The following is a 12383-nucleotide window of genomic DNA, read 5'->3' on the forward strand; positions in this document are numbered from 1 at the left end:
AGTAACTTGATGGTTTTGTTTGTTCCTGGATGTGACAAATTGTGAACACTGCCAAAAGCATCTTTGTAGAGCTTTGGCAAAATGTAGGGCCTTGCCTTGTGCTGAGAGATGTGGCTCAGTAGTGTTAACTTGGTGACTGGGATGGGGATTTGGGTGAATCATAGTCCTGTGGAAGGATCAGCCAATAAATGCTGTAATTGTGGATCTGCAGTCTGAGTGGTGGCAAGCGATTTGTAATCCATGGTATTTGTCAACCAACAGATGCATAAAAGTAATCAGCCACAAAGTTTTCTGCGCCTTTTATGTCACACATCTATCACAAACTGGCATAATTACTTATTTGGCCTATGCTCCTCTATTTCTTCAAGCGTATATCTTTATTCCTCCATTATTCTTTTTTGTTTCTTCATTGGCTTTCTTCTATGGTCTCAATATTCAATAACTTTCCTTGATAAAAGCATTTTTTTATGGCTGCTGATCTTCATTGATTGACAACTGTGCAGCATCATCCTTGTTTCTTTAGTTGAAAGTATGAAGCTCGCATCTCTTTTGTGAAGACATGCTTGGCTGCTGAGGGGGCACAGCTATTGCAGCCCTACTTCCCTTTCTGTGTATGCAAGTCTGCCCTTGTACTGTCCTTTTTTACCCTCTGCCTTTCCATTGGTGCTTGAATTTTGTGTATAATTTTGCACACTCATTTTCTTCCCTTTTGGCGTTCTAAAACTTTTCATTCTTAGCTACATGGTCCCCCTTGTTGAGATTGACCTGCTATTCCTCTTCCAGATTTTACGGAAATGTGAACCATGCAGGATGGTGTATATTCCACCTTGTGTGCCTGACCATCTTTGCATCTTTCCTTTCTGGGCGAAGGTAATACACGCAAAACCTGACAGGTTACCATTCTGTTGTGGAGCTTGTCAGATACCTGCATGATGGTAGCCCCCTGACCGTACAGAGATATCACTGTTGACACTTGAACTGGAAACTCTCCTCACATGCCAAGGAGTATGTGCTTGTCATGGCCGGGTCACTGGGACTCCAGGCAATGGTTCAATGGCCAGGTAGATGTTGCTACAATGATTGGGGTTGGGAACACATTAGTTACTACTAAATGGACCTCACAAAATGCGCAGGTAGTTCTTGTATTATCAGCAGATAGTGTATGATGTTTAGTATTGACAAAAAATTGTAAAGAAGTACAGTAACATTTTCTGTCATACTTAAGTATATGTAATTTAAAGATGTCAAACATAGCTGTTAAATGTAACAGACCTGATTAAATTTCAATATTAGCTTAAATATAGTACCATGTTGACAAAAACTTTCAGCAATTAGTCTTGGGTGAAAATAAATTACTTTTCTTGATATTGTTACTGGAAAATTAGTTTTGTGGTAAAAGTGTTCTGCAGCAAGTCATTCATGGAGTGATTCTTGTATTAAAAATGAAACAAAAAATATTAATGCTATAATACACATTGTCCCAGTTACTCTCTAACAAAGAAATTTTGTTAACAGGTCGTCAGTGGACATATCAAACATGCACAGAGTTTGGATTTTACCAGACATCAAGCAAAGAACCAAAATTATTTGGAGATAATTTCCCAGTCGATTTCTTTATTCAGCAATGCTCAGATATTTTCGGCCCTAAGTATGTACCTCGGATGTTTCTTGTCTTAAGTTAAAAATCTATCATAATTTGTTACCAGCTTGATGTGAACCTCAGTTCTCTAATTTCTTTGTGCTCATTTAGTGGATTTATGATAAACAAGTGTTACAAGGTTATTTATTCTCTCTCCAGAACAACATAAAACATGTTATTGTAAAACATGTTATTGAATCAGCTGTGTCCAAAATTTTGATAATAATAGAAAACAACATCCAGCTGCACCACAACTACACTGACAAGCAATTTTAATTCTTATTTGACATACGTACCCCACAAACTGCCGAAATGTGTGCAGCTGAGTAGCTTGTTGTCCTGGTTGGTAAATATTAACATCATTTATAACATACCAGATGGCTTCCCACACAAGTTTTGACAGGTGTGCACCATCAAGAACCAACTGTCAGAAATTGGTCTAAAGATCAAAGCTAATGAGAGATCTCCTAAGAAAATGTGCAGAAAGCCCAAAACGTGCATGGAAAAACAGTAATCAATGTAAATCATTTTCAAAATAATTGAAAGACTTCCACAAAACTAAGCAGTCACTGATTGTCCTGTGTTCAAGTCTTGATTTATTTTTGTTTATGTTTTAAAAACTGTCATATGGTGTTCCAGCAGAGCATTATTTCAGTTGAGCAGGTGCATAAACTTTCAAATTTGTCATGGTACTCCAGGAGCAAAAATTCCTTGCATTTGTCACCTAATAATAAACACTAGTGAGTATCCAGATTGTGTTGCAGTGTCACTCAAAGGAAATGTTTGTGTTAATTTCTGTTTATAGGTGTGCTTTTGGATGCACAATATGTTTTATTTTCCTTTCTGGTGCATACATAAATAAAACAAAGTTTTCTAACACATGGGCAGACCACATACACATGACATGTGAGAAGCATATCATAAGTTTTATCCACACACTTGTAGTGATTGTTCCTGTGCTTTTTTTATGGTCAATGTAAATATGTATCACGCTAGCAACTATAAATAAATGTTTGAATCCAAATGGCTTATCTGTTTGAATGATTCAGATGGGTGGCAACAGTACATCTTATCCTGTAAATTTTCCCTTAAAAATTGTAGCTTCAACGATATTGTTCATCTTTTTCACTGAAAACCTGGTACCATTGCAAAGTTGTGGTGGCTTTGTGCTTCAGGGAAACAAGCAGCGTGCCTGGCAAATAAAGTGAAGTCAAAGCTTTAGTTAGATAACCAACAATTTCATCTTGATTCTTTACAGTACTGCTAGACTTGACACATTGTTGCTTTGCCTGCTATTTAATTTTGCATGATGCAATTTATGGCAATGACATTGTTGGTTTTGGTTGCTAATATAGCATGTGCACTGAGCCACAGATTATTTTTGTAATTCTGTGTGATATTTGGGAAGGCTTTGTGAATCAGTTCATCTGTGGGTACTGTAACTTTACAGAAGTTTGTTGACGATATAATAAATTTTGTGAATTCCTCAGTTGCCATTTTCCCATTCCCAATATTGAGCAATTGTTTAGCAAAATGTTCATCAGATGCATGATGTTGTAGTTGTACACACATATTGTTCCCCAAAGTCAATTTCTGTGTATGTTGTCATAAAAGTGATGATTTGAGACATGTGTGCCCGACCGAGACTCGAACTCGGGACCTTTGCCTTTCGCGGGCAAGTGCTCTACCATCTGAGCTACCGAAGCACGACTCACGCCCGGTACTCACAGCTTTACTTCTGCCAGTACCTTGTCTCCTACCTTCCAAACTTTACAGAAGCTCTCCTGTGAACCCTGGCAGGAAGTTTCATATCAGCACACACTCCGCTGCAGAGTGATAATCTCATTCTGGACTTGAGACATGCATTAAATTCATTAGCCACTGCGAAATGCAGTACAACTGGTTGAATTTATTGAAAATCACCAGACAGTAAAATGAGCGCACCACTGAAGAGTTGTTCATTTCCTCTCAAATCTGTGTGTGTATGAAGAAGCACATTATGTGCCATAATACATTTGTCCCATATAATGAATTGACACTGTTGGAGTACTTTACCCACCCCTGATTTTTTTGTCACTATTGCATGTTGGTGTCTGAGTTATTTGCATATTCAATGGCTGAATGCGATTTTTGGCCAAATATTTGTTGTGCCAAAACACATGTATTATTTTCATCTTGTATTGAGGCGATAAAATCATTTCTAGAAAAAGACATAGTGCTCAAAAGCTAATGTGAATACTGTATTCTGTTATGTGTTATTGCGCCCCACGTATAAGTCTTTTACAGATGAGCGGTTGCCTTTCTCGTATATTATATATTGTTCCATCCAGGAATTTCCATTATTGTTACACATTGCCAGTTCGGCTCTCTTCCATACCATATCCTTTTACCTTTGTTAGTGTAACTCTCTACTTATCTAAAACTCATTGTCCGTTCTTTATTCCTTAATATTTCTATACATCATTGTCCTCCACAGTACCTACCTTCGAACCACGAACTGACCAGCTTCTGTTGCAAAATTTGAATTCCTGCTGGTGTAACAGTCTACCACACTAGACAGTGCTGTGTTACAACACCCTGCACTTGTGGTGACTCCCGCTTTTTGAACATTTAACTCCAGTGCAGTTTTTAAACGTATTCTCCAATATTGATTTATACTGCCAAACATGGCTGTAAGCAGATATCATGTATTTATTTACGATCTCCTCGTATAATCGTGCATGATTACTTACGATTGCACGTGTAAATTTGTGATCGAATTTATTTGTTTACTAATGCACCCAGTACTTCCTGCTTCTTTAAAACATTTTCTGAACTTACTACACAACTCTCTATAAAGTACCCACAATTTATTTCTGTTGTAACACTTCATAAATTTTCAGCTTATTATTATCCACCTTTGTACAAATTTTGTGTTACTCCTGTGATTCCGCACCCATCCAAGCACGATTCCCTGCTCATTCTACCTTCTCTATTCCAGAAAACTCTCCTTTTCCTGTGGCAAACTCTGGTCACACATCCTCATTCTAAAATCCTGTCTGGTACATGGTACCTTGTGTAATGGGCTTAGTATCAATATTGGCATCTCAAGGTATGATCCATTCTACCACTAGAACCTTCACTTTTTCCAATTTCACCAGCCCCTCATCCTCACCAAACTTCATACTCATACAATCCAAGCTCTAACCATATTTGACAGCCTCTATTGCTTTTGTAAATTCCATTTATTCTGTGGCCCCAACTGCCTGAATTCCATCACTGCAATAGAAACTCCTGCACTCAAACAGTTGGGGACAGCATCCCAGCACCATTAGAGAAAGCTGTCTCAGCTACTCCTGTTGGGGCTACCTGTAGCCAGTAAAAAGCCTACTACTCTGATCCAACTTCTCACATGCCCCTCTCTGATCCTCAAAAACTCCTTCCACCCTTCATGAAACACACAACTGCTGAATACCTATCCTGTAAACCTGTTGTCAATCTTTCTGCCAAATCTCTGACCCATGCAGAAGCCTCTGTATTTTCTAAAGGCCTCATCTTTAGCCCCAAATCAAATTTCAACAACCACACAGGGCTTCTGAAGGCCCTTGTTTCTTTTGCTCATTCTTTGCAGTGAAAACACTTCCTTGCCACTTACCCACTGACAACAACTTATCTAAACCCCCATATAGAACCTTGTTACAATAGTTTCAACCTTCTACCCAGGCATCCCCTGGTAATCTGCCAGGTATTCTTCACTTTTAACCTGACCCCATGTACCTTTCCGAAGTTGTTCCTCAGTGAGTCCGACATCACTCATATGGAACACATTGCCATCCATAACCTGAAAAACAGTGCAGACCATATCCTTTCTGCAGACAAAGGCTCCACCATAGTGGTCATGAAATGTAGTGACTATGTGGCTCAGGGTCTTTGCCATCTTTCTGACATCTCTGCATATGAACCTTATAACCATTATCCCATCCCAGAATTTCAACATGATCTCAAGCAGCTTTTCCAGGCCTTAAGCCCTTCCCAAAACCTGACACTTGAATCTGTCTCCCTTCTCACACAAGCAACACCTCACACTCCTGTCTTTCTGTCTACTATCCAAACTCAATCCCACAGGTCTTTCTTCTGGTCATCCTGTTGTGGCTGGGTACAACTCTCCCACAAAATAAATCTCTTTCTTTGGTGACCAACACCTCCAAACTATTGTCAGTAACGTCCCATCCTACATTCAACACACTACTCACTTCCTTCACTGCCTCTCCGCATTTCCTGTCCTGTTACCATCAGATTCCTTGTTGCTCACTGCTGATGAACCGTCCTTGTGCACCGTCGTCTCCTATTCCCATGCATATGGTCTTGCAGCCATTGAACAGTACCTTTCCCCATGTCGTCCTGATGCAACATCCACCACCTCTTTCCTAATCCTCTGAGCCAACCACATCCTATCCCACAATTATTTCACTGAAAGGCCAATCTGCGAACAAATCCCTGGTACTGCCAGGGTACTCGCATGACACCATTCAAATCTTATTCACTTGTAGCACTTTGGTACAAACAAATAATGAAACTACAGTTGCATCACATTGAAACACTGATCTAAGGAAGTAATCAAACTTAATCATGTCCAAATCTTGAGGGTAGGATGTTTTCATGATCCTGGACCTCATGCCCCTTCCTCTTCGGGGTATATGTGGAACTGATAGGAAGAACAGATGATGAACCGGTGGAACAAATTTAAGAATTTTGTATGTCTTTTGTCTTCGTGTATGGTATTGGCTTTGCTGCCATGGCCTGTGCAGGTATGTAATTTCAGAGGCTTAGCAGGAGTGCCTCCAAATCTGTTTCACTAGGTTTGAGGTCAGTTGCTTAATACTTTTCTGTATAATCATCATTGTGACAAATAAGACTTGAGTGCTTGAAGAATTTTATTTTTTGCATTTGTTATGTCTTTGCGCCCTCTCTGTGAACAGTTTGGGAGAAACTTGCGTGTCTCGAACTATGAAACGTTTATGTATCTGACAGCCATGCGGTCTGAGGTCCATCCATATGCCTGAGGCATGAAGATGGCTGTCCTCTTCTTTTGCTCTTGACTTATGAAAGAAAAATTAATGTCATTTTTTTTTTGTAAGTATGTATGACCACTCACAAGGTTGTGCACAACAATATTTTTGAGATGGCACTATTTGTTGACCAGAAAAATTAAGAAAAAAATCAACATGTTCCAATTTCTTTCTGTCCAAAACAGCGGTTGCTAAAAAGGCACAGGGTTTGGATGATATCTGGCTGAGAATCTTCTATGTAGTGATGGAGTGAGGATATCATGTCCTGCAAACTTCTTGCCCCACAGTGTTCAGGTCAAATGTTCATGACTATTTTTTTCTCCTTCTTTTAAATAGGAATGTATTACGAAATTGACCATCTGAAGCTGCCATAATTAACAGACCTCACCCATATTCAAATATGGGGGACAATGTACTCTATGCCAAACATTATAGCTGTTAAAGATTCATCATCTTTAACTTTTGCTTTATAGTCATTCAAAATATCTCACACTTTAGCTTCCAATTTGACATGATTGTCTTGCAGGTTTCTTAAAACTAAGTGTGTTTTTAGATCTTACTCTGCTTTTATTGCCACTTCAAATGTATCACACATTTTGCATGTACCTGATAGGCTGGAGACAAGTATTGACATGAAGATTTCCTTTCCCTATACTGGCTCTGTAGTTAAGAATGCTTGTAAAATGGTCAGTGATCCATGTCAGTTTTTCCTCAGAGATCTTGTTTGGAGGAGATTTTCATCCCCTTTTGTCGTTTTCATTTATTCTAGGGACTTTTTTTAAATTTGTAGTTCATAATAATTTCTTTTATTGCTTATTTGGATCATAAGTAGAAATTTTTTTTTTACAAACTCTTTTGCCACATAATATGAACTGTCTCGTCACACTTTTGTGGCCAGTAGCCTGATTAGAATGTATTTTCTTACGCCGTTTGGCTACTACTGTTTTTACAACATTACATAACCAAGTCACTTGTGCATCCCATTAGGGTAACTAGTAATACACCTATGTATCAATTCCCGATTTTTTGCAGAAATGTGCTCACTGCATATAAAGTGGCAATTACACTTAACAGGTAAATACTGCTAACACAATGTTATCTTTCATGTTGGTATTTTCCTAACTTGCTGTTCCTTTGCATTTTCTTACATTCTTCTTCCATGTTTCCATATTTCTTAGCCATTTTGTTCCTCTGGTATGCTCATCAGCCTTTTTATTGTCCACGTTGTCTCCCGAGTTTCCTATCATGCCTTGGGAAGACTGGCCAATGTTTTGAAAAGTATTTCGAAGTAATAAAATCACCGATAAAAGCCAAACCCCAAGACCTCTAGTGCAGGAAGCTAAAGTGCAAGCTGCTACATAGACAGATGATCAGATCTCGAGCAGAGTCATTCTAGACGAAAGCTAGTCATTCAAAATTCCATTATAAGATTACAACTCCTCATAGATATGCTTACTCCCATCATCTGTTTCGCTGTGAGATTCATTCACCTAGTCTGGGGGTGGTAGGATTAATGGTCACTGGAAAAACCCTCGTTTCATTCAGAATTGTGTGTCCGCCGCTCATGGTCTCGCGGTAGCATTCTCGCTTCCCGAGCCCGGGGTCCCGGGTTCGATTCCCGGCGGGGTCAGGGATTTTCACCTGCTTCGAGATGACTGGGTGTTTGTGTTGTCCTCATCATTTCATCATCATCCAGGAAAGTGGCGAAATTGGACTGAGCAAAGGTTGGGAAATTGTACGGGCGCTGATAACCACGCAGTTGAGCGCCACACAAACCAAAACATCATCATCATCATCATTCAGAATTGTGTGATAGACTTCGTAATGCTAATGTATTTTCCGTTGTAGAGCATATATTTCTGTTGTCAATCTCACTGACACACTGTTCTAACACAGGAAATATACACACAAACAATGATGACATTAAACTTGTGCACAGCAAAGAGTATATGGAGTGCAGGAAGCATTGTTGAAACCAAAGAGAACATAAACACTCTCGAAAATGGAAAAAAAAAACAACAGACATGAGACAGCTGACTTTGACGTAAGCAACTACTTATTTTGTTACCACTTGAAAATTAGTCTATAGTCAGTTGTATGGAATATGGATACGGTCATCGTTATAAAAAATAAGCACCTGTTTTGTCTTTAATACAACAAGTTAACAAATACCAAATTATAAGTCTCAGTCATAATAGTATTTTGCACTTGAATCATTTCAGCTTTCACACTAAGTTAGACCCATAACGTGGAGCCATAATGATCCAATATCCATCATTTTGATTTGCAGCTCCTTGTATTGGCCGTGTTTGCAGTTAAAATTATTGGATGTGAGGTTCGCCAGTTATGCAAAACACTGTTTTTCTCAGTATCCAAACATGTTCGGCACCACTGTGCTATCACCAGTGGGTGTTCATTTTTATTTATTCTGCAATGTGAACATTTTTGTTAAATGATTATAAAATTATGTGCATTTTTGTTCAAACAATCGATTGTTTCTTTTTGTAAATACCTTTACATTTGGTGTGCATGAATTTTCTGGATCACTTATGTGTCAATGACTACAGGTAGCTTGTCATCTGCAACCAAACGATGTTGATGAGAAAGATTTTTGCTGAGAGTTAATGTAGAATGTAATTTAGTTTTTCGCAATGTTTTTGCAACTATATTCGTTTTTACTTACGTTTTTGTGTGGCAAGCACTTCCATTCTCCACATCATGCTGAGGTGTTGTGATGCAAACATAACTATAACAAGTATTTTCCACAAATAATGTAGTAAAACACTTTTCACTTCACCAGAACACAGTGTGATTGTGGTTTGTTATGTGTCCCAGCCCAGTCAGTGTTCATTTGTTCACCAGAGAGTTCGGTGCCAAATTTGAATTTTGTTTGCATTTTATCTTTGTGTGTGTGTGTGTGTGTGTGTGTGTGTGTGTGTGTGTGTGTGTAGACTTTATCTATTTGTGCTGTTTTTATTTGTAAAGTTCCTTTAATGTGTTAAATAGTTTGCCCTTGCAGAGTGTAGTGTATTCATTTAAGAGCTGTTTTCCTTCTGCTATTGCCTTCTGGGTTTTCGTATTCTTAAGTCTGTTTCTATTGTGGTTGGGTGGTGATTGTTATCTACAAGGTGGTCAGCAAATGTGCTATGGGAGCTGTTGCTTTTAAAAGCTCTGAGATGTTCTGAATATCATGTTTTGAAGTTTCTGCATGTTTGTCCTTACCAGTCAGTGTACATAGAAATGAGGCATGTGTGAAATTTCATTCTTTGCCTGTGTGCAAAGTCATATGTCAGATGTGTCAGATAGTCCAACATACACCAAGGTGACAGAACTCGTGGGATACCTCCTAATATCATGCCGGTCCCCCTTTTACCCAGTTTAGTGCAACAACTCAATGTGACATGGACTCAACAAGTTGTTGGAAGTCCCCTGCAGAAATATTGAGGCATGCAAAAGTGTTGCCAGTGCAGGATGTTGTGCACAAACTGACGTCTCGATTGTGTCCCACAAAAGTTCTTTGGGATTCATGTCAGGTGATCTGGGTGGCCAAATCATTCACTTGAACTATCCAGAATGTTCTTCAAACCAGTCGCAAATAATTGAGGCCTGGTGACCGGATGTCGTTTTTTGGGAACATGAAGTCCATGAATGGCTATAAATAGTTTCCAAGCACCTGAATGTGGCCATTTCCTGTCATTGATCAGTTCAGATGGACCAGAGACCAGGTCCATTCCATGTAAACAAAGCCAACATCATTATGGAGACACCATCAGCTGGCACAGTGCCTTGTTCACAACTTCGGCCCATGGCATTGTGGAGTCTGTGCCATACTTGAAGCATACCATCAGCTCTTACCAACTGAAATTGGGACTCATCTGACAATGCCACAGTTTTCCAGTTGTCTAGGGTCCAACTGATATTGTCATGAGTCTAGGAAAGATGTCATACAGTTAGCAAAGGCACTTGTGTCAGTCGTCTGTTGCCATAGGCCATTAACGCCATATTTCGCCACACTGTCCTAACGCATCATATGTTCCACATTGAGTCCTTCAGTTATTTTGTGCAGTGTTGCTTGTTTGTTATCCCTAACAACTCTACACAAACTCCGCTCTCAGTAATTAAATGGAGGTCGTTGGCCACAGTGTTGTCCATGGTGAGAGTTTATGCCTCAAATTTGGTATTATTTGCACACTCTTGACACCATGTAGCTCAGAATATTGAGCTCCCTAATGATTTCTGAATCGGAATTCCCATGTGTCTAGCACCAACTACCATTACATGTTCAGAGTCTGTTAACCCTTTGTTTCCTGACATAAGATAAAATTTACTTTTTAACATTTTCTTTGCAGAATTTATGCTATTGTGGCCTCAAATGATGGTAAGATTTTTTGTAAAATTTTATTTTATTTTTCACAACTTTTTTCTCTCCTGGTACTCAGAAGTACCGTCAGACTCCATGGACAGAATCACAACATGCGCAGAAAAATGCTCCAATTTTTATAACTTGCACTTTATGCCACGTAAATATTAAATATTTTTACATTAGAAAATTAATTAACAGAAATATGATATTTCTGAATTTTTTTTTTAAATTTCGCGTAAATTTATTCTAGAGCAACTTCACAATACATAGTAACTTAGCTATACATTTTTGACAGTATATACAATCACATATTTAGTGATACCTCATGAAATTGTAGGAAGCAGTTCTTTTTCTCATTGCAGCACAGATACACTTTACATGTACTACATTGAGAATGTGGTCCCGACTGAATTTTATTTTTCGCACACATTTAGCATCGTCCTCTTTTACAACTGAACACTACAAAATGGTTCCCTCGGTTGCCAAGACGTACATCCTTCGGAACAGAAAAGCTATCCTTCCTTCTCTTTGGGAGAGTTATTTCATCTTTACCAGAGTTTCTCTTTTTGAGATTTGGCACTTGCTGTTCATTCATTAGCCCTAGTGCCACACCACACCTGAATTCCAGCAGTGGCAGTGCCCCATATAGATAACTGAAAATGACGTAAGCATTGACAAAAGCAATTTCCATTGCTCCCCAGAAGAGACGGTGCCACCATTTCTTTGATCGCTTGTCAGGACCATAAGTTGAACGTAATCTGTCTGCATGATCCACACCACCCATGTTTTTATTGTAATCACATACAATAACTGGACATGGTATAGTCATACTAGTTCCATCTTTCTGTTTTCTTGTCACTACGCTCTGTTCAGTGCCATGGAAGTTTGACGCAAAATACACTACTTTATTTTCCTTCCATTGAAATACTGTTAGGTCTAAAGATGACTCTCTGTGATTTGATTTAGACATTTTTCTTTAGGTAAATTCCCTGGCAAACCTTTCCTGTTTGTTCTAATTGTTCCACAGGCAAATGTATTTACGGATTTCTCTGTGAGAAAAAGTGGACAGAACAACTAGTGAGAGATAACGCATTGTTGCTACAATAAAGTGTTCGCACAACCTGACAGTACTAATAAGTCAGTCTTATATTTTCCACTTTATCTCATTCACTTGTAACGTAATGCTTCAAACTATTACAAAAAAACAAAGAAGGTAAGTACGTACAATGGAAAACTCAACGGAAGTTTCAATAAATTGCGCACAAATTCAGGCAACACCATGGAAACAAGCACATACAATCTTCTGTTTTCACAGCAGCGCGCGAAAAACAAT

The 12383-nt window shown here is 38.8% G+C and overlaps 1 protein-coding gene across 2 annotated transcripts in view; it reads left to right on the forward strand.

The window, feature by feature from the left end:
- Window positions 1-12383, forward strand: part of LOC126187041 (putative serine protease K12H4.7) — a 117530-nt gene that overhangs the window by 94891 nt on the left and 10256 nt on the right. For both annotated transcript variants that reach the window (XM_049928262.1, XM_049928263.1), the window contains exon 7: window positions 1516-1648. In XM_049928262.1, the coding sequence (XP_049784219.1) occupies window positions 1516-1648 (133 nt within the window). The remainder of the gene's footprint in view (window positions 1-1515; window positions 1649-12383) is intronic.

Source organism: Schistocerca cancellata, chromosome 1, assembly GCF_023864275.1.
Source record: "Schistocerca cancellata isolate TAMUIC-IGC-003103 chromosome 1, iqSchCanc2.1, whole genome shotgun sequence".
Taxonomy (NCBI): Eukaryota; Metazoa; Arthropoda; class Insecta; order Orthoptera; family Acrididae; genus Schistocerca; species Schistocerca cancellata.